Source organism: Chiloscyllium plagiosum, unplaced genomic scaffold (assembly GCF_037043375.1).
Source record: "Chiloscyllium plagiosum isolate Xiang-an unplaced genomic scaffold, Cpla_swu_hap1 HiC_scaffold_16, whole genome shotgun sequence".
Taxonomy (NCBI): domain Eukaryota; kingdom Metazoa; phylum Chordata; class Chondrichthyes; order Orectolobiformes; family Hemiscylliidae; genus Chiloscyllium; species Chiloscyllium plagiosum.
In genome coordinates this window covers 53,781,228-53,804,563 of record NW_028270154.1, presented here as the reverse complement: position 1 = coordinate 53,804,563, position 23,336 = coordinate 53,781,228, and the positions used below count along the sequence as shown (strand labels likewise).

General features: G+C 39.9%; 1 protein-coding gene across 3 annotated transcripts in view; it reads left to right on the top strand.

The window, feature by feature from the left end:
* cplx2b (complexin 2b) overlaps positions 1-23,336 on the top strand; it is a 329,273-nt gene that overhangs the window by 143,942 nt on the left and 161,995 nt on the right. For 2 of the 3 annotated variants that reach the window (XM_043703759.2, XM_087995402.1), the window contains exon 2: positions 4,535-4,659. In XM_043703759.2, coding sequence (XP_043559694.2) covers positions 4,629-4,659 — 31 coding nt within the window. In that variant the 5' untranslated portion in view covers positions 4,535-4,628. Of the gene's footprint in view, positions 1-4,230; positions 4,378-4,534; positions 4,660-23,336 lie in introns of those variants that run through there. The other variant, XM_087995403.1, reaches the window with a different exon arrangement.

Sequence of the window (23,336 nt, the reverse complement as noted above, 5' to 3'; positions counted from 1 at the left end):
TGTATCAACAGGATTTCACCAACAATTCAGACTAATTCACAGTGTGCGTCATACAAAAAAACTTAGTAATCAGTTGTAATTTCACAGGTATCATGTCAGCCTGCAATTGGATACATCACATTGGATTAAACCCCCCAGGTTATCAGTCAGATTAACCAATGATTCAGATTGAGTTATAAGTAAATGGGCAGTATATTGCCAAGGCAAAGGGCTCCTTTGGCAGTGATAGGCAGCCTAGGTTCACTTCTACCTGCTGCAGAGGTGTGTAACAATATATTTTTAAAAATCTGTAGCCACGGCTGCACATGATCATTCCAACTCGGCCTAATGGTATTTGAGTGGGAGTTAAATACTTGATCTGCATCTGTCTCTTTTTGCTTTTGAGCTAACTAAAGAATGTCAGGAAAAGTTCTTTTTTGGGCAACCTTCCAGTCACTTCGTTTTGGCTGCGTGTACGTCTAACATATCCCTCCTGGTTGTATATATTCACATATAAATCCTTGGATTAATACCACATCAGATCATTGAAAATTAAAGATGGTTATAATAATCAGAACAATAGTTCCCAGCAAATAATAAGTGACTGATTACAGTAATGGATACATTGCCACATCCCCCGTTGGGAAAATGGCAGAGGAAAGTACTGTGCATGATGTTTTCTTGCCGGTTCAGTCAGGTTTTACAGTCTCAATGTCAGCCTGTTCCTTTCTGAGCCAGCAGAAGATGAGAGCTTTTCAGGCGATGAATGTCTGCGTTCCAGTTTCCAAATTGGAATAAAATTCCCCATCAATGTAGCGAAAGCTTGAACAGCTTGAAAAACGGGAAAGCGTTTGAAAATGAGGGAACGTTTATAACCGCGATTTCACTCTGCATTTCGGACTTCCAGATTGGATTCCTCTTCAGTTTCTGACTGTTTTACCCTCTGGGTTTGTTCCCAACTCTGTCACGGTTCCCATTTTGTTGTTTAAAAGATTCCTGGACCCAATTTAAAATCAATAATGGCTTCATTACTAAACAAGTAAGCTCCTTCTTCGAAATGTGACTTGTTCGTTCATTGCAAAGACACGCAGCTCTCAGTCTAGCATAGTCAGAAAAGATAACTCAACAATCCCTAATATTAATCTTCAAAATCGGCCAATCCTTACAGCGATAAATTGTCCACCATACAATGTATGACATGAAAGATCACAATCATATTCCTTGCTAATAACTTGGAAGCTATAAGAAGGCAGGAATTATCTTTAAATGGGAAGGTAGTGAAAATGCTGGAAGTCTGAAACAGAAAGCGAAAGGTTTGAAATGCCTCAGGTTAGACATTATCCAGAGATCACCGATATTCCGGGTCCCTCACTGCTACAACAGGCAATCAGCCTGGAAAAAGGAACAGATGAGAGGGATGGCACCGCACTCAGTATGGAATGAATGAATGGAAATTGTTCAGGTAGAGAATATGAGATAGAGAACTGCTAATCAGTAAAATAAAAGATGCATATCTGCCTGAGGCGGAGAATGGGAATAGCCTCAATGGTGAGAGAGAATGACAAGACTGAACACCTCTCAAACTGAGGCTGATTCCAATAGGACCAGGTGCTTTGTGGAAAATGACCTTCACGTCGGAATGGTGAATGAACCGAACCGATTGCTAAGTGACTATTTGCAACAGGCAAACAAATAGTTACTGCCAGAAACGCACAGTATTTGATGCACGGGCATTACGGGTGACTGCAACTACAGGATATAAAGCTAAACGTGCGAGTTTGTGTTACAGATTGTTGGCCAGCATGCACTGAACTTAACATCCAGGAAGAGGAGAGAAACGGTTCAGATGATAACAAGAGACTGCCGATAGCGCCTGTACGGCAGAGGGTCTCACACCGGCTATTTGTCGAAACTCTAATTCAAGTATTTATGAAAAATTGTTGAGAGGAATATTGATCACGTGTAGACCCTAAAAGCCACTGATCCCTTCTAACTGATGTTTATACAGTGGCGTTATGTAAGAAGGGCAATCTCCTCATTACCATTAAACAACACTTGGCAGGGTTCAATACGCTTTCCTCTCCAAATAAAAACGTGGGTTTTGAAGACCTAGAATGAATATGAACTAAATGGCTAGACGAACCTGTAATGAAGCGACTGGTGTCAGTGTATGAGCAAGGTCAGACTGTGTGTGTGTGTGTTGGGGGGGGGGGGGGGGTGGGGGGGGGGGGGTGATCCTGTGGTTACTGATGACGTGGGAGTGAATGTTATCAGTAGTGGAAACCTTCTCTGGGCCACATCCCCCGCGGTGTTCAACAAAAGCGTCCGGATCGATAAGTTGAAGGGGATCAGGATTCAGTTAGTCAGGGCTGCCCGCTTCGTTAGTCTCTGCGCTTGGGGTCGAAGCATTCTGCACATCGATCAATCTGCGAGTCAGCTTGCTTGGAATTTCTCATTGATAAGACTGTCAGGGCTGGAGCATGGAGGTTTCCTTCACCAGTCAGTTTAGCGCGAAAATGTTCACAGGTTGTGTGTGTGTGTGTGTGTGCGCGCTTCATGACTTGACTGAAGAGCTCCTGGTACACACGCCCATGAACGGTCGGTCTAGTCTAATGAGTGCTATTGCTACGTGGTGAGATTTTTTGATACCTTTCATCTCTGAAGAGAAGCCAGCGCTCCCGCTTTATATAAAGTGGAAAGTCCGCTGGCAAATACATCCGCACCACGTATTCCATCGGAGCTGAAAACATATACTTTATGTTCAAAAGATTTGAACGCAGCAAGTGTTTGAAGATTAGCTGCTGTGTGAATTAGGTTTTAACATCTTTGTGCATATGCATCAGTTAAGATTCCTGCTCAGGCGATTCATTACCACGCTGTGCGGAAAATAAATTACTTTTCTTCAGTTAGGGATTAGGGACACCGGCTGAATACTGCAAGAATTAAGTTATTGCTGATCAACTCCAATTAAAGCATTAAGTCAAACAGAATCTCTCGATGCTTGTTTACTAACACAGTACCACGCCCTTTGGCGTATAATTGTGCGAAACCTCTTCAAACCCAATAGTAACAGCCCTGACTGATGATGGTCGGTCACAATGCATACATCTCCTCCAGACCCCTGGGCTCCATACCACCGGGAAAGACATATCCAAGGCCCACCAAACTCAGGGGGACGCTGTCCAAATACCAGTACCAATCTTTTGGCTTCAGATTCCAGCATCCGCAGGAATTTGCTTTTAACCAGTATTTGCCGAGTTTAAAAGGGGTAAAGACGCTGCCTGTGCACTTTAAGTATCACACTGTTGGTACAAAGGAATGGTTTAACCTTGCACGAATGGGCTCACGCGTGCAAATGTCTAGTAAATAGGCCGAACCTCTTGTCCCTTGTTCCAATGTTGTATAAAGTAACTTCCCAATGTATACAGACGGAGTTAGAAAGTTGGCAGGCGCAGCTTTGCAAACTGCAGCATTTGAAATGACAAGGTGAATCTTCGTGCCTTTCGATTACTTGTAGTAGGAGTTGTGTTGGGTTCATATTTCAAAACGTTTACTGCACATTGAATTTCAGTGTGGAAACAAGTGGGATACGCAGACGAGGACATAATAGGAGCCACTTTTGTGAACTACACTGACCGTAATTCTGTCCATGCAGGGACTGGTCATCTATGTGCCAGATGCACTCCTCAGGGAAAAAAAAACTTCTTTGTTTATCAAATACGGTCGTACCTATATAACCTGGCCTGAAAGCTGTAGAAGGCTGAAGTCGAACCGCATGAAATAATTACACATTCATTGAAATTTCTGTTTAATGATGCTTCATACTTTGCAATAACTTCTACATTGTTCACAAAAGGGACAACATCCAGCCCTACTCCTGTAAGATTTGCTCAATTTAGTGAAGAATAAAGTCAATGTCAACAGGTAACTGTCATTAAACTGGCATTGCGCTGGTCAGTGGACAGTGAAGACGAGTCAATCTTTCTGGTCGATGAGCGAAACTCGATGCTGAATACCCGCGGGGTACTTGCAGCATTTTGCTGTTTTAATTCCAGGTTTCCAACAAGCGCGGCATCTTGCTTTTGTGGTGGGAGTAAACTAGATTACGGGAGGTCACCGATCGACTGCAGTATTTTGGAAGGCACTGGGGAGCAAACATAGATCTTGTGTATATATAACTGCGGCTCCCAAAGTGACAAGTACACAAGCGACTCTATAATTGAACATTGAGAACTGCATAATGCGCCTCCACCGCTAGAGGGAGGCATCTTTCCCCAGTAGGTCGCTGCCTTTCGCGTCCGGAACTTACAGACACGCCTTTAGTTATTGTACAATCCAAAAAAAAGTGAAAAAAGGAGTAGCCGTCGCAGATCCCATTTCACAGAGACCAAGGCAACGGTACACACGTCCCGTAATATTTGGGTTTAATGAGCATTAGCCTGTACTCAGCAATATAAATACACCAGGCTGTGTTGAACTTCTGATAAAAGCGCGAGTGAGAGAACTGAGCCAATTCACAGCACATTCATTTATTCTGCTTGTATCTTGTTTCCAGGTCTGACGACGTTTTTTTCTCTCTCTGAGCAATTCAACAGGAGAGCTGAATGAAATTTCCTTAAATCAGTAGTGAAGACAATTAGTTCAGCACCATGGATTTCGTTATGAAGCAAGCGCTGGGTGGTGAGTAGAGCCAGTCATGACTGTTTCGACAAGTGTATGTTGCTCGCCAAACGCGGAAGAACGTTTTAGGGAACGGTCTGTCCTGATTTTACACGGACCGTCTTTTACTCCCCGTTTTCGCTGTCGTTGCTGCTCTCTCTGCGACCTTATTCTTAACGTAACTCACAATTCCATTGAAAAATAAACGGACAGGGCACGCTTGGGACTGAGGCTCTTTGAGAGATCTGTTGTTTGTTCAAGGTCACACGGTATGTTGAAAATCGGTGAAAAGGTTAAATGATGCTGGAAGATCGAGCAGCTGGGGCGCTGAGGGATTAGTGTCGGTAATAAGCCTGTGGCCCCGAGAGGCTTTGTGACTGGCGTAGAGATAATGATGTTCACAAACCAGGCATATTCTCCACAAGGAACAATGTAGTTTATCTGGAGCCATTTTTGGGGGGTGGGTGGGGGGAGGCGGCGGAGTGGGGTTGGCGTGGAGAATAGAAATCTCATGCAACTGAAGTCTTTGCTGAAGTGTGCCTGAAGTTTACAAATCGCCTGCAGAAACACTTGCCAAACAGAAGGTGATTTTTGTTTACTGCAGCTGACTCGTTGACTGCCAAAACAAAATAGTCGCTTGTGGATCCGGGAGAACGGCTTGACAATTTGTTGCATAAAGCATCTGCTATGGTACAGGGTGTGAAAGAAACTCTTCTGATCACCAAGAACAGCCCTATTTTTAATGCCTGTTTTTTTTTTACAGAATGTGGTGTCTTTTACCAGATTGTGTAGTAGACACTTGTTCGAGAATTAGACACTGATCATGTCAAGTCTTTTTTTTTCCGAGGAAGTATATGTGCGGTACAGGACAGTATGTTTAATAAGTAGCCGGGTGGGGAGGGATCTGGGGGGTTGGCGATGTTTAATTGCTGATGACATTTTGGTTGCGGAATACCCGCACCGATGCTACATTTGAAAGGTTCAAAAAAAGCCATGTTCCGTCAGAAGCTGCGAAGCCAAAGGTTTCTGCTGGGATCCTAGGGGCTGCAAAGTTCAGTGTTATTGGCACAAGGAATCTCACAGGCTATGCAGTACTATACAATGCATATGTATTGGGTGGGTTCTCATCGCTTTGAATGTTTTTTTAGAATTCCCCTCAGCTTCACTCGCAACGTGTTTTTTTTTTGCTGATTTCTTCCACACGAGAAATAAATAAAACAATGTTTATAAACAGGTGTTTTGGCGTTTTGTCAGTCTGAGGTTACATCCACCACAAATTGAAGCTTTATGTTAAGCGTGGTCAATTTTTGTTCAGTGCAGAATAAACGTGTATTCTCAGAAAGCAAAGAAAATCGGAGAGTAGAAATCATTATCGCAAATACCTTTCTAAATTTGAACGTGAGGATACATTGTTTTTCAATGCTCTGTCAATGTAATAACCTTTCCAAATGAATATTATGAATTTCTTGTTTGTTACTGAATTCAATTGCATTGACATCTAAGGCAAATAGTACAATTCAGAACTAATTATTTTACACACAGTAACATCTTGAGGTTTGCCACTCTGACAATGTTCCACTCACGCGTGTTGACCTGCTGCTATCAACATCTTCAAACCCCACAACACTGACTCTACATTAAGGGTTTTTAAATATTGCATCTGTCGAGGGTTCATTGAATATCAATTATATAATCTATATATTTACCTCCGGAAATTTTGCCTAAAGGAAACGAGGTAAAGAGATTGTAGCCTGATGCTGCTGGATTTATACAGCCAGTTAAATTTGCCTTTAGCTTCCAATTACTTCTGATTGTTCATTTCATGTCACAGAAAATTACATGATACAAGACTTTCAGATCCTACGTAAGACAGAACCAAAAGATCGTAAAGGAAAATCCAGCCATGTGCCATTGCATTAAACTAAAGAGAATGTTGGGGGGTGTTGGGATTGTTATTTTTAGGATGTGAAAGTAATTAATATTTCAACTTGTCCAGAACAATAGAAACATGGAACATTGGCTGCACTTCAAGGACAGAAAATTTCAAATGAATCTACTGAAAGTGACATTTCAGGGAGAGTGGTCAATTTATGGAAAAAAAACTCTCTGGGATGATGGTGAAATCAGCTCATATTAATTTGTTCAAATACAAATGTGATGCATACTTTCAGAGAATGACATTTTAATAATCAGTGTACCAGTAACTGAGATATGACTTGGTGAGTGTAGTGGGCTGAGAACTGATGATCCCTAAGTTCTCCACCACAAGGGCTTTCCCTATGTCATACCTTGTTCTTTTGTAAAGCTATATAAGATACCTAAAGCCTCTGCTTAGTTAAAACATTATACATCACACCTTCCAGATTTAGAATAGAAAGTTTTCTTTTGACAAATGTTAACTTCACAATAGATCATGGGAGAATATAACTGCAGTGATGTCTCTGGACATCATAAAGTCTGATATGGCGAGAGTTGGAATTAATAGAAGCATCAAGGTAGGAACATAAGTAGGAGCAGCAGTAAACCATTTGGCCTGTCAAGCCTGCTGTGTCAATTGAAGCATTGTGGATGATCTGATTATGATCACAACTCCACTTTCTTGTTTGACCTCTATCAGCCTTGATGCCCTGATCTATCAAAAATCTATCTAACATTGCCTTGAATATGTTAACTAATCCAGTCTCTACTAGTTTCTGCAAAAAGAATTGTACATCCTAATGGCTTTCTGAAGGAGAGGAAAGAAAACTCTTCATCTCAGTGTTAAACTGGATCCTCAAGTTCTAGTCTCTGCCACAAAAGGGAACAGGGTCCACAATATCTAGCCCGCTCAGGATCCTCTATGTTTCATTAAGATTACTTCTTATTCTTCTAAACTTCAATGGGCACATGTCTAACCTGTTCGAACATTCTTCATAAGATAAGCTTTTCATTCACAGAAATGTGTTGAGTGTTTTTTTTTCTGAAGTGCTTCTGATACTTTTTTTTCAAATAAGATCAAAAGTGTACATAGTACTCCAGGTGTGATCTCACCATGGCTTTTATCACAGCAGCAAATATTGCCTACTTTTTTATTCCATTCCTCTCGGCATAAATCAAAACATTTCCAATGCCTTCCTCATCACTTACTGTACCTTCGTACTGATTCTTCATGATTCATGTGTCAGGTCACCCAAATCCATCTGTACCACCCAATTCTGCAATCTCACTGCATTTAAATAGTAAATTTCTTTTCTGTTCTTCCTGTCAATGTGTGCACGATCACATGTTTACATGTGATAGAGATTTTAGAAACTTAGCAATTGCATCGCTGTTAATTTCTGTGATACATTTGTATTCAGAAAGGGAACGAACCCTCAAAGAGGTATCCGCCTCAATAGAAAAAGTAATTCCTGAGTTCATAATGATGAAATTAATATATTACATAATATTTCCAGCACAGAAACAGATCATTCAGGCCAAGTTGGTTCATGCTGGTGTTTGTGTTCCACATGACTCACTGTTTACACTTCTTCATCGAATCCTATCAGTATGCTTTTATTTCTTTCTAACTCATCTCCAAATCTAATTTTCCTTAAAATATATCTGTGCTATTCATAGCAAGTACCCCTATTGTAGCATGTTCCACATTTTAAACCATATTCTCCTAAATTCCCTTTCAGGTTTGTTGTGTCTCTTTTATATTTATGAACATTGGTTTCTGGTTTTTGTTTAAAGTGCAGACATCATGTTTTTGTGCTCTCTACATTTTTTTTCCGCGCTTTTCAAGATCCCTATCAAGTCAATCCACAGTCTTGTCTTTTTGTATAAAAATTATCCACCTGTCCAGTTTTTCCAATAGGTATCACTCCTTAGTATTACTACCATCCTTCTCAATCATTTTGGCATCTTCACCAATGCCTCTGTATCATTTTTATAATATGAAGACCAGAATAGTTTATAATACTCCAAGTGTAGGCCAAACAAGGTTCTGTACAAGTATAACAGACTGTTTCTGCTTTTCAGCTCTATCTCTCTAGAAATAAAACCTAATTCTTTTGCTTTCTTTATTGGCCCTGTTAGACCTTACTGTGATTTGTTATATATGTTAGTAGGAAATGAATAACTAAGAAATGTTTTTGGTATGCACTGCCTTGGAATATACAACATGTTGAATCACTGATCCACCACAGTATATCAGAGCTAATCTCTTGATGTGTTTCATTCAGGAAGCAAGAGAGTCTTTTTATTGACACATTGTTAAATGTCTCTCCTTGCGGTACAAAATCAATAACCGTGCACTTTTTTCCTGCAGCAAGTTGCACAATGTAAGAGCATGGAGCAAGTTGTTGACATGAACCTGTTCTCCTCCAGCACGTTGACATAGTATTGCTAGGATTTTTAAAATTGTCCTTTACTTTTAAGTTAGTAAATATGTTTTCCATTTGCTCCTCTGTGTCATTACATTTGATTGTTACCTTCTCTTCTTGCATTATCTACTGTGATTTTTCCATTCTGACCCTCTGGGAAAGTGTGTGTTGTCTGCTCAGCACCTTCCCCTGTTAGGGTAGTACAAATCAAAAATACAACTAACAGAGGAATACAGACATGAAATGTCTTAATAGTTCATTGCACATGTTTAAATTTATGAGTGTGGACATTTCTGGTAAAGCCAGAATTAATTGCCCATCACTAATTGCACATGAGACGATGATGGTAATCATTGAATTACTGCAGTGTGGTGATGGTGCTTCCTCAATGCTGTTGGAAAGGTAGTTGGAGGATCTTCACTCAACAATATTGAAAAAAATGGCAATGCGGTTTCAAATCAGGTTGGTCTGCAATTTGGAGAAAACTTGCAGATGCTGATTTTCCAAAGAGCTTGCTGCCCTTGACATTCTTCATACTAGAAGTCACTGGTTTGAAAGGTGCTGCTGAAGGAGCACTGGCAATTTGCTTCTTATAATTGGTACACACTGCTGCCACTGTACACTGGTGGTACAGTTATTGTTTAAAGTTGTGAATAGGGCTCTGATTCAGTAGGCATGATTTGGAGGCTTCAACCACCTGATGAAGGAGTACGCTCCGAAAACTAATGCTTCCAAATAAAGCTGTTGAACTATAACCTGGTGTTGTGTGATTTTTAACTTGATTCAGTAGGGGTTGCTTTGTCTTGGATGTTATCCAACTTTTTGAATGCTTTTGGAGTTGAATTCATCCAGATGGTACTGTTCCATCACATTCCTGAGTTGTGCAGTAAAGATGGTAGGAAGATTTTGGAGAGTCAGCAGTTGAGTCAGTCACTGCCAAGTACACAGGCCCTGACCCGTATAATTTATATGATGGCCTAGATGAGTTTCTGACCAATTCAGTGTCCCCAGATTGTTGATTGTAGGAGCATGTAGCTCCCATAAGGCCATTGAATTTCAAAGTGAGGTGGTTGCAGTATCTCTGATTGGTAATAGTTGTTATTTAGTAATTCTGTGGTGCCTATATTACTTGCCATCTATCAGCTAAGGTGCTGTTCATTTTGTACAAAAATTTCATTAAATATATAAAAGTTACAAGTATAAGATATACCAATGTTCTGCACTTTTTCTCATTCATTACCATTGGTATAGAAACAAAGTTCTTATAAAATGGAGCTCTTAAGGGAACAGACTTTAAATAATTTTTAGTTGATTATTGGTTGAATTTTAATAGAGGTTTTTCCAAATGTTGAGAAAGAAAGGTGCAATGCTTTTACTTTTTTAGTTAGTGTTTTTAAACAGTCTCAAATGGTTGGTTTGGTACAAAGTCAAAGGCGGCATATCAGTGACATCAAGCACTAAACCATATTTACACATCTTAACACATCTACATGCCAATTACTAACAGTAATTGCCACAGCTTTTCCGAAATCAACAGGGAGCTAGCTGTGGAGCTTTACCACCTGCAGCACATTACAAGATAGAGACACCGCAGCCATGGCTGCCAGGGTCACAACTGCCCCAGCTGAAAATTCTTTAACCTGTTCCTGATTTCCATGGTAATAACAGCTAAGGTAATGTTCAGAAACAGAAAACTGACGATTACGTTCCTTGGCTTAAAGTGTGAAGCACTTGGAAGATGTGAATGTGGAATATTTTCTACTGGAAGTTGCAACCCAAGTGTTTGCCCAGACTTAGAGTATATTTGCAGGAGAATGAATGAGTTATAAGGTTGTGTAATGAAAGGCTTTAGACGCATGTTATAATTTACAGGCTTGAACCTTTTCAGGGTACATGGTAGTGGGTTAAATAGATTTATTTCCCAGAGTAACACAAGTTGTCAATTTAGCACAATTTGCAAATATATGAAATTATTACAATATGAACATTTAATACTTAGGCAGCTCTTTCAATTTTTATCAGTATGGTCATATAAATATCCATACCAACATCTCATTTTCGTGAAAATTGTTGTTCTGATCATCCTTATGGTCAATTCTATGATCTTCTTTCAAAGCTGTGTTCAACAGAAGTACCATTTAAAGGAGAACAATATTCTGGATTTAAGGAAGGGTTTTCCACATAATTGACCTTTTGGTGATATACAAAGTCAGCCAAGTAAGTGCAGAAGAGTGTGGAATTTATATTAAAAAACACCTTACAGTAGTATAAAAATATTGCACTGCTCACAGAACTGGCCATGCTCTCAGATTGACTGGTCACCACTGGGGGCCTTGAAGAGGCACTGAAGTAAACTTTGTGTTGAATGCAAGGCACTAAAACAAGTTTTCTATTCAATTTACTAAGAAACAGACTATTGTGCATTAATGCAACTAATGAATGATTCTGAATTATTTTAACAATCCTAGACACCCTGACTAGAATTTTCCCTCTGCAATTTAGATGGTGTTAAAGAATAGAGTCAGTGACAGTGGTGATGTGGTGGCATGGTTTGGTAAAATCACAGAACCTGAAATTGGGTTAGGCCCCTGACGTCATTATGTTGGATACAGATTTCACCAGGAGCCAATGACAAGTTCAGTGGACACTCCTCTTGCAATTTCTAAGCAAGCAACCTGAAGTCAGAAGCCAATTCCAATTGTTGCAATTGATTTTGCTAGCGGCACTAGGGCAGCATGGTGGTGGAAGGTGATTGCAAGGTTAGGGGAGGGAAGGTGGGTTATGGGGGAGGGGAAGGGGAGAAATGGCAGAAAGGCACAGAGGGGACCAGGCACAGAGACTGGCACTTAGACAAGGCTGCTCAGTAACCATGGGTGGCAGATAACAGAGAAGCTATCTTTAGATGTTGGTTTGATTGAATCATCAAAGATTAGAATTGTCCTGAGAGGTCATGGCATTGCATTGGTGATCATTCCATTTTAAAGGCTCTCGAAGTGACTCTGGCAGAGAATCAGTACTTTTAAAAGCCAATTGAGCCCAAGTGGGTCTAGAGTGATTTCTTAAATTTTGTATGAGTATCCCTACATGGAGGCAGTGGAGGCAAATGCCCAGTGGCCTCAGTTAACATTTTTGGAAAGGCAGCAGTCCCCTATGTTGCTATGAATAGTTGAGGTGCTAATGTCACGAATAGCAAGGTTGAGGAGCTACAGTGTGAAGGGAATGCTTCACAGGGAAAGATGAAAACTGTTTTAGCACATATTGCAGTTCTGTGATAATCTTGCCAAAATCTTCTATAGTTTATTAAGTAAATAGACTAACTTGTATTGCAATATAATTCTGATTCCCTATTCAAACCAATGTATAGCTAATGAAAATTTTTCAATGTCATTGCTAAGTATTGTGACAAATAAGCTCAAGGGTATAGAGGGTGTAGGTGATGTTGGCTAGAGGCTAATGTGTAGACTAGAGTGTTACCAACAGAATGGAGTTAGATCCCCATTCCATTTGAGGCCTATCTCCTCATCCTACCATATTAAGAAATCATAGCACTTCACTGCCATAGTGATTGGAATGAGGTTGGCCAGGCGGATCTCATTGAGTATGAGTTCCTTGATTTGGGCTGTTAACCAGTGCCAGTCAGGGTGTTCTGGCTGACAGATATAGACAGGAGCTTCAGGAATTCTCCTTACTCTAGGAACTGGCTCTGTGCTGGCTGATCAGAGTCCATAAACTGTGCAACTGTAAGTAAAGGGTGACTTGGTGACAGGATACTAGCCTCCATTGAATATTTTCAGTTGCTATGTGATGAATTATCACCAAGGACCTCCCTTTAGGAAGAGAACTCTGAATGATAAACCTTACTGGCACAAAAAAAAATCACTTTTACAAAACATCCCTCCAGATTTTATTATTATTCAAGTTTTACAAATAAAGATTTCTTAGCATTTTTTTCTTCCTGCTTGTTAACTTTCAATTAAGTTTTCTGCTTCTCATTAATTTGCTTTCCATACATGATTTGGCTTTGAATGAATGATTTTTGTTTACATTCTTGGTTTAGACCTTGCATTGCTAGGAAGATTTCAAAGGAATTGGTTAAAGACACAACATTACTTGACCTATTCACATGGCTCTTACATCACTTGTTGATGGTGCTGTAGTATTTTTGGCACGTAATAATCACAATTTGTAGTGCAAAGATATGTAAATGTCTTTGGTAAAGGTAAGTGAAGTGAATAATTAGTATAATTCTTTTGCCACTGGTTGCAAAATCTTACCTTGGGTTTAGCTTCTACTGCATTATGGTGATAAGCAAACCTTCAACATGTATAGCCTTATTCTTTGAATTGGGTAAATGTTAAAATAAGTATTTTATTTCCAATAGCATTAACAAGCACTCAAATATTGGAAAATATGCTGTTAATCAGTGATATTTCTAACTCGTGTTTGATACTATAATAAATGATTATCATTAGCAATGAATTTTAAAAGTGCATTCAACTCTATTTCTAACCTAACCCCTTTGAATGTAGCTCAACATTGTGTGCATTGTTTTCCCAAGTATTTTCTTATAATTTATTTATGCAACAGTGGAAGATTTTGAGGAGAAAATGCTGTCCAGTCAATAGAAATATGTGATGGTTTTCAATTTGAATGCATTTTCCTGTAGTGAATCTTGTTGCAATATATTGTTTAAAAGTCTGAAACAAAGTCTAATATTGTTGTTGCAGTTATTTAAGTGTTGGTGCACTCTATGTAACTGTTTGATGTCTGTATATTCTTAGAGGAGGACAAATAGGGCATAATCACAGTGCTTTCCAAACAGGTAAGGCAGGTTTTAAGACACAAGTCAATCTTCTGTAGCAATTCAGTTGTCATCTGAAGCAAGGTAAAAGGTAATTGTATTAAGATGTATCAGTACATTTAAATCAGGATGCAAATATGTGATCAATTGAATTTATAACTCATATTTTGCCTTTTCTTTTTATGTTATCATTATACATTTCAGTGCCAAACTTTTGATGGATAGTGGCAATATAAACTTTTGACATTGTAATGATATCCTGCTGCTTAAAATGATGCTGTGGTCTTCCTGCTGGTAGGAATGCAATAATATTAATCTTCCAAAAAATCTGTCTTGAAGTACTGTATCTTTCAATCAAACAGAGCAAGATGGATAATTGCTCTCCAGGACATTGTTTTGAACACTCAGGGTCCACTTCCAACCAAGCAGCAAACTGTTTATCATACAGTATAGATTGTTGTTTCCTTTAAAAATTGTTTCACTTATCTCTGTCCTGATGAGTTCAAAAGAAAGAGTTTGATAGCATATCTGTCTTCCTTCCAGCAATACTCAAGTTCTAGACTACCAAGTGATGATCTCATCAAACTGTTGAACCAGGGTATTGTTCTTTCATGTAATTTCAGTTTTACTTCCATTTACTAAATGAACCTCTGCATTTCAGGAAGCATCTTAAGATAATCTTAAAGGTCAATACTGTATTGTGGTATGGCTGCCTCTTTTATGTATTTCACATGTACTCTGCCATTACTGCAGAGGCCCTTGTTGTTACCCATAACCTTTACTCCATTGGTTTCTTCCGAGAGAATATGAAGAGATTGGGAGAGAAAAGGAAACAACCACTAGGGAGACAAAGTTGCAATTAAATTATCAAGGAGCATAAATCAAAACTGTAAAATATTTTAAAGGTACAAATGAAAAACTAAGGCTGTGATGGGAATAGGACCATTAAGGGATTGATGAGATAACACCAATAGTTATGATAGAGGGAAGGCAGAAACATAAAGTAATTATTTGTTTTTGTATTTACTAGAGAGACAGGACAGGTTGGCATAATATTAAATAATGAGATGAGTCGCAATTTTCTGGATGGGTTTGCAGACATTTTTCATTTCCATTGCGCATTTATGATTCGCACGAGCTTAGAAGACAATTCAGTTTTTATTTGAATGCCAGAGGTGAGGTGAGAGTGACAGACCTTAACATCAAGGCCACATCGAATTGAATGTGACATTAAGGGAACCTGGCAAAATTGGAATTAATACATTTTAGGATGCAAACTCTCCATTGGTTGGAGTCATATCTGGCATGTAGGAAGATGGTTTGTAGTTGTTGGAGGTCAGTCTACTCAGCTCCAAGACATCTCTGCAGGAGTTTTATAGAGTAGCATCCTTTTCCCAACCATCTTCAACTGCTTCATCAATAACCCCCACTTTATCATTAGATCAGAAGTGGGGATGTTTGCTGATGATTATACAATGTTCAGCACCATTCACAAATCCTCAGTTAGTAAAACAGTCCATGTTCAAATGCAATAAGATCTGGACGGTATCCAAGCTTGAGCTCACAAGTGGCAAGTAACAGTGGTGCCACACAGTGCTATGCAATGACCATGGCCAATAACAGACAATCTAATCACTGCCCCTTGTCAGTCAGTGGTGTTATCATCTTTGAATCCCCACCTATCAACATCTGGGAGTGACGATTGACCAGCAATTCAGTTGAACTCACCACATAAACACAATGGCTACAAGAACAGGATAGGAATACTGCGACGAGTAACTCACTTCTAGATTTCCCAAAGCCTGTCCATCACCTACAATGCATAAATCAGGAGTGTGATGGAGAACTCCCCACCTGGCTGGATGGGTGCACCTTAAGAATACTCAAAAAGCTTGACAGCATCCAGGACAAAGTAGACAGCTTGATTGGCATCACATCCACTCCATCCACTAAGTAGCAGCAGTATGTACTATCTACAAGATGTACTCCAGAAATTCACTAAAGAATTTAGACAGCTTCTTCCAAACCACGACCACTTCCACCAACTGCAAGTTCACCTTCAACCCACCCACTATTCTAACTTAGCATCACAGAGTTGTACAGAAATAGACCCTTCGGTCCAACTTGTCCATGCCGACCAGGTATTCTAAATTAATCGAGCCCCATTTGCCAGTATTTGGCCCATATCATTCTAAACGTTTCCTGTACATATACCGATCCAGATTCCTTTTAAATGTTGCAATTGTACTAGCCTCCACCATTTCCGCTAGCAGCTTATTCCATACACGTACCACCCTCTGCATGAAAACGTTTCCCCTTAGGTCCCATTTAAATCTTTTCTCTCTTGCTTTAAACATTGGCCCTCTAGTTTTGGACTCCCCAACCCTGGGGAAAAGACCTTTGCTATTCATCCTATCCATGCCCCAATGATTTGATAAACTTCTATACGGTCACCTCTCAGCCTCTGACGTTCGAGGGAAAATAACCCCAGCCAATTCAGCTTCTCCGTAAATCTCAAGCCCTGCAACTCTGTCAACATCCTTGTAAATCTTTTCTGAACTCTTCCAAGTTTCATAACATCCTTCCTGTAGCAGGGAGACCAAAATTGTATACAGTATTCCAGAAATGGTCTAACTAATGTCCTGTACAGCTACAGCATGACCTCCCAGCTCCTATACTCAATGTATTGACCAACAAAGGAAGCATGCCAAATGTCTTCTTCACTATCCTGTCTACCCACAACTCCACTTTCAAGGAACTATGAACCTTCACTTCACGGTCTCTTTGTTCAGCAACACTCCCCAGGACCTTCCCATTAAGTGTATAAGTCCTGCTCTGATTTGCCTTTCCAAAATGTAGCACATTTATCAAAATTAACCTCCATCTACTACTCCTCAGCCCACTGGCCCATCTGATCAAGGTCCTTCGGTGTCCACTACACTTCCAATTTTGGTCCCATCTGCAAACTTACTAACTACACCTCCTATGTTCACATCCAAATCATTTATATAAATAATGAAAAGCAGTGGACCCAGCACCGATCCTTGTGGCACACCACTGGTCACAGGTTTCCAGTCTGAAATGCAACCGTCCACCACCACCCTCTGTCTTCTACCTTTGAGCCAGTTCTGTATCCAAATGGCTAGTTATTTCTGTATTCCATATTATCTAACCTTGCTAATCAGTCTACCATGCCTTGTCAAATGCCTTACTGAAGTCCAATTAGATGAAGTCCACTGCTCTGCCCTACTCAATCCTTTTCATTACTTCTTCAAGAAAACTCAATCAAATTAGTGAGACATGATTTCTCACACACAAAGCCATTTGACTATTCCTAATTAGTCCTTGCCATTCCAAATACATGTAAGTCCTGTCCCTCAATTTTCCCTCCAACAACTTGTCCACCACCAATGTCAAACTCACCATTTTATAGTTCCCTGGCTTTTCCTTACCACCTTCCTTCAATAATGGCACTACTTTAACAAACCTCCAGTCTTCCAGCATCTCACCTGTGGCTACCAGTGATGCAAATATATTAGCAAGAGCCCAGCAATCACTTCCCTAGCTTCCCCCAGAGTTTTAGGGTACACCTGATAAAGTTTCAGGGATTTATCCACTTTTATGCATTTTAAGACATCTAGCATCTACTAATCTGTAATATGGACAATTTTCAAGATATCGTTCTTTATTTCCCCATGTTCTCTATCTTACATATCCATCTCCACAGTAAACACTAATGCAAAATACTCATTTAGTATCTCCCCCATTTCCTACGGTCCACACACAGGCAGCCTTGCTGATCTTTGTGAGGTGGAAATGTGTTGCTGGAAAAGCGCAGCAGGTCAGGCAGCATCTAGGGAACAGGAGAATCGACGTTTCGGGCATTAGCCCTTCTTCAGGTCTTCAGGCCTTCTTCAGCTCTTTGTGAGGTCCTATTCTCTCCCTTGCTACTCTTTTGTTCTTAACGCAGTGTAGAATCCCTTTGGATTCTTATTTGCCAAAGCTATCTCATGTCTCCTTTCTGCCCTCCTGATTTCCCTCTTAAGTATACTCCTACTGCCTCTATACTCTTCCAAGAGATTCACTCGATCCCTGCTGTCTGCACCTGACATATGATTGATTCTTTCTTTTTCTTGACCAAAGCATGAATTTCTCTAGTCATGCAACATTTCCTACAGCTACCAGCCCTGTGTTTCACCCTAAAAGGAACATATTGTCTCTGGCCTCTCATTACCTCATTTTTGAAGGCTTCCCATTTTCCAGCCATCCCTTTACCTGCGAACATCTGCCCTCAATCAACTTTTGAAAGTTCTTGCCTAATACTGTCAAAATTGGCCTTACTCCAATTTAGAACTTTTAGATCCAGTCTATCCTTTTCCATCACTATCTTAAATCTAATAGAATTGTGGTCCGTGGCCCTAAAGTGCTCCCCCACTGACACCTCAGTCACCTACCCTGCCTTATTTCCCAAGATTAAGTCAAGTTTTATACCTTCTCTATTAGTTACTACACATACTGAATCAGAAAGGTTTCTTGTACATACTTAACTTGGAACTATATCACCATTTCTTCACTGTCATTGAGTCTACATCCAGCTAAGGGCAATATGGATCAACCTACTGCATGTGGACTGCAGCTGTTCAAGAAGGCAGCTCACCTCCACTTGCTAAGGGCAGCTAGGGATAGGCAATAAATGCTGGCCCATCCAGCGATAGCCACACACTACAGATGAATAAATATTAAAATAGTGAGTCGCAATCTCAATCTAGTAATCAAGGGCTCCTCAAACTTCCATGTTCCTTTCTTCCTGGTGCCCCTGTCAAGTCCATCAAGCCTGAGCTTCCACAGATTCCCGTGTCCCTCTTTGAATTAAAAGGTGGTGGGTTCAGTTGCATGGGATAAAATCAAAGGTGAAGAGAAAGTGGGATTGCTGGTTAGTGATGGGATTGATTGTTACTCATAAATAAAGGGGTAGAATGTCATATTGTATCAAGGAACCACAAAAGTGTCAGGAAACTCAACAATATAACAAACTGAAAGGCTTTATATGTTAACGCATAAAGCATTCAAACTAATTTGATGAACTGATGCTGCAAATCAAGGTAAATTGAGTTCACAAGCACTTTAAAGGAGGGGCGGGGTCAGGAGAGGTTATTAAAGTTTCCAGAACAAGTAATACAACAAACAGTGTGGCAAGAGTCAGGATTCTAACTTCAGGCACAGCAAATAAGGGGACAACTATGAGAAGGGGGTGGTCAGTACAGGGCTGAGAATGTTGTACTTAAATATCAGCAGTACACGAAATAAGGTAAATGAGCTTGGATCGCAGATTGAAATTGTGGGTTATGATGTTGTGAGCAGCACAGAGACATGGCTGTAGGGATCAGGGCTGGGAACTAGGTATACGAGGACACATCCCATCAAACGTACAGGCAGATCAGCAGAGTGGGTAGGGTTCATTTGTTCATAAAAAATGAAAGGGTGGCACGGTGGCTGAGTCGTTATAACTGCTGCCTCACAGCACCAGAGACCTGGGTTCGACTCCTGCCTGTCTGTGTGAAGTTTGCAAATTCTCCCTGTGTCTGTGTAGGTTTCCTCCCTCAATCCAAAGATGTGCAGGTCAGGTGATTTGGCCATGCTAAATTGTCCATAGTGTTAGGTGTGTTAGGGGTAAATATAGGGTAGGGGAATGGGTCTGGGTGGGTTTCTCTTCGGAGGGGCGGTGTGGACTTGTTGGGCCAAAGGGCCTGTTTCGACACTGCGGAGAATCTAATCTGGAGAATCTAATCTAAATCAAAAGCAAGAAGCAAGGGTCGGAAGGTATAGGCGATTGGGTAAATTTGATGAACCACAAAGTAAACAATCCCTAATGGCGGTTATGTACAGGCCTCCGAGCAGCAATTAGGATGTGGGAAGAAAATAAATATGAAAGGCATGTAAGAAAGGCACAATTACAATAGTCATAGGGACTACAATATGTTGGTGACCTGGGAAAGTCAGGCTGGTAGCTGAAGAAAAGGAGTTTGTGGAAAGTCTACAAGGTGTATTTTTGCAGCAGCTGGTGTTAGAATCCATGAGGAAAGAAGCACTTCTGGATTTGGTGATGTGTAATGTGGCAGACTTGATTAACGAATGTAAGATTAAGAAACCCCACGGGGGCAGTGACCATAAAATGAAAGAATTCATCCTGCAGTTTGAGAGAGAGAAGCTGAAATCAGATGTAATGATATTATAGTTGAGTAAAAGTAACAGCAAAGACATGAGAGAGGAATTGCTGAGGGCAATTCAGGAGGCAGAGTAAAAATTCATCCCAAGGTGGAAGAAGAAGCATACTAAACTGAGGATAAGGAAACCACAGCTGACAAGGGAAGTCATTGACAGCATAAAATCAGAAGACAAAGCATTTAATGTGGTGAAGATTTGTGGGAAACCAGAGGATGGGAAGCATTTAGAAACCAGCAGAGGACAACTAAAAAATTAATTAAGGGCAAACGATCAAAAATGAGGAGAAACTAGTCGGTAATATAAAAGAAGATTGCAAGAGTTTTTTTAAGGTATACAAAGAACAGGAGAGAGACAAGACTAGACATTGGACTGCTGGAAAATGAGGCTGGAGAAGTAATAATGGGGAACAAGAATGGCAGAAGAACTGAATAAGTACTTTTCACCTGTCTTCATAGTCAGCAGCATAACAGAACTTCAAGAGAGTCGGGGGCAGAGCAGGCTTGAGGGACGGAATTGCCTACTCCTGCTCCTAGTTCTGTGTTCTTATGCTCTTATAAACTTGTTAAAATGGCATATAATTAGCAAATAAAGTTCAACAAAGAATATTCAAGGTAGATTTTCTTGGTATGAAGAATAGAGATGTCACTTATTAATTGAAAGCTGCAAGTCAAAATGGATAGAGGAATAAAGAGATCCAGAATATAAATACATCGCCATTGGTTAGCAAGACTATATAAAAAAAGTCTTCCAAAGGGATATAACTGAGAAGTTGGGAAGCTATACCAAACCAATGTTGAATATTAGCGAGTTTTGATAAGATTTGTAGCTCAGGTTAAGGTTCTGGATGTAGTTTGCTGGCTAAACTGGAAGGTTCATTTTCAGATGTTTCGACACCATACTAGGTAACATCATCAGTGAGTGCCCGAATGAAGCTTCACCCTGAGGCTCACTGATGATGGTACCTAGTATGGTGACGAAATGTCTGAAAACGAACCTTCCAGCTCAATGAGCAAACCTACATCCAGTGTTGAATATTGTACAGAGCACATTAGAGGATGGGATGCAGTTCTGAACACCATATCACAAAATGGAAAAGGAAGCATTGGAGAAGTTGTAGACAGGGTTATTAGGATGATAACAGAAATGTTTGGGTATGCATATCAGAAGAGGATCAGTACCGAAAACAAAAAATGCTGGAAATCACAGCGGGTCAGGCAGCATGCATGGCAAGACAGCAAGCTAACATTCCTCAGAGCTTCAGTACAGATTCCATCGTCTGCAGTAATTTGATCTGAGGAGAGGCTTGGCAGACTGGATCATTTCCATCTTGAGAAAAGAAGATTGACGGATAACTGAACAGAGTCTTGAAAACAATGGAAGTCTTTTTTTTAAGTGGATACATGGAGAAATGTTCTTCATGTGGGGAAAAGCATAACTATAGGGCATTAATATAGGCTAAGCACCAAGAAATCCATCAGGAAATTCGGGAGAAACATCTTCATCTAACAGCCATAAGAATATGGAACAGATGAATAAAGCTACAGTTTAAGATTTTTAGAAGCAAAATAGTACGTTCAAATTGAAGTATTGATCTGAAATGTATTTTTGTAGGTGTAACAGCAACTGGAGCTGACATTTTATCTCACCATTAATGTAGAAATATGTTGCAAAGTTCTTCACAGGGATATAATCTGACAGAAATGTGTGCTGAGGCAAATAAGTCAATTTGACAAAAGGAGGGATGAGATGACCAAATGCTTGGACGAAGAGTTGGGATTTAAGGAGGGCCTGATAGAAGTGATTGAGGTGAGATGCAAAGGAATTTGGTGAAGGAATTCAGAAGATTAGGGCCTAGACAGCTTAAGTGCTTATCAAATATTTAGGAACTGTTAAGAAAATGGATCTCAAAGACATGTGCAGCAGATACTCCAAACCTTTTAAACTTGCTTTCGGTCTTGATTGCTAGAGGGCACTGTCGTCTTTAAAACGTCTGCTTTAAAATTGTTGCCTCAGCCACATGTTCTTCACAACATTAAATTAGCCAAGGTATGTACAAGTATAGACACACATACAAGCACATTGACTTAGTAGTAACACAAGTTAACAGTAGTAGTGGGGTGCAAACACATGTTTAATGAACTTCTACAAAACAAATTTCACTTAGAGAGCATGTGTTGGAAAACTACTCTATAAAACAATATTGATATATATTTCAATAACCGTAAACTTTTTCTTGGTGCAGGTTATAACCATAAAAATATTGATAAACATCAGTACATTTTCCAGTAAAAATAATAAAATCCCAATTCATCTACTTAGGATAACCTGCTCCCTGTGACTAGCACCATCACATATTTAATCTTTTTACACACTTGCAACTAACTAAATACAGTGTAATTTTGAATGTATTAAGCAACCTTGGCCCCAGTTTTATGTTCCCAAATGTCAGCTTTGTTTTTAGGGAATGGTAAAGTACGTTTAATGCTGTAATCTAAAGACTAATTATATATTAGTCTACTCTGTACCTCCCTTCCAGAAAATGTCCAAAGTCCAAATGACCCAATGTTGGCAAATTCATAGAATATGCAATTTTTCCAAACAAGATTAATTTTAAATGGATTTAGATTTTAAACTGGTCTCTTGCCTCACTATGAATTGGCAGCAAAAACAAGGTCTAATAACATTGATCTTAATGATATCTCATCATGTACATTCATGGATGACTGACTTGTGATGCTGGGAATGGTGCCAAAAAGCATTTCTATTAGAAATAACCCGAACAGTTCTAGCAGTAATGTAAATGTCACAAATAAAATATCCAAAGTGTTTGAGACCAAAATTATTTAATCTTCCTCAGTACAGAGGCTTGAATGTTCTTATTCTATTTTGTTATATTACTGACTGATTTTTTGCCTTTATGTTGCTTATTTTGCACAACAGTGAACTGATCTTAGCAGGACTTATACACTTAATGGTAAGGTCCTGGGGAGTGTTGCTGAACAGAGAGACCTTGGAGTGCAGGTTCACAGCTCCTTGAAGGGTAGAGTCGCAGTTAGATAGCATAGTGAAGAAGGCGTTTGGTATGCTTTCCTTTATTGGTCATAGCATTGTGTACAGGAGTTGGGAGGTCATGTTGCGGCTTACCGTACATTGGTTAGGCCACTTTTGGAATTTTGCATGCAGTTCTGGTCTCCTTCCTATTGGAAGGATGTTGTAAAACTTGAAGTGTTTCAGAAAAGATTTATAAGGATGTTGCCTGGTTTGGATGATTTGAGCTATCGGGAGAGGCTGAACAGGCTAGGGCTGTTTTTCCTGGCATATCAGAG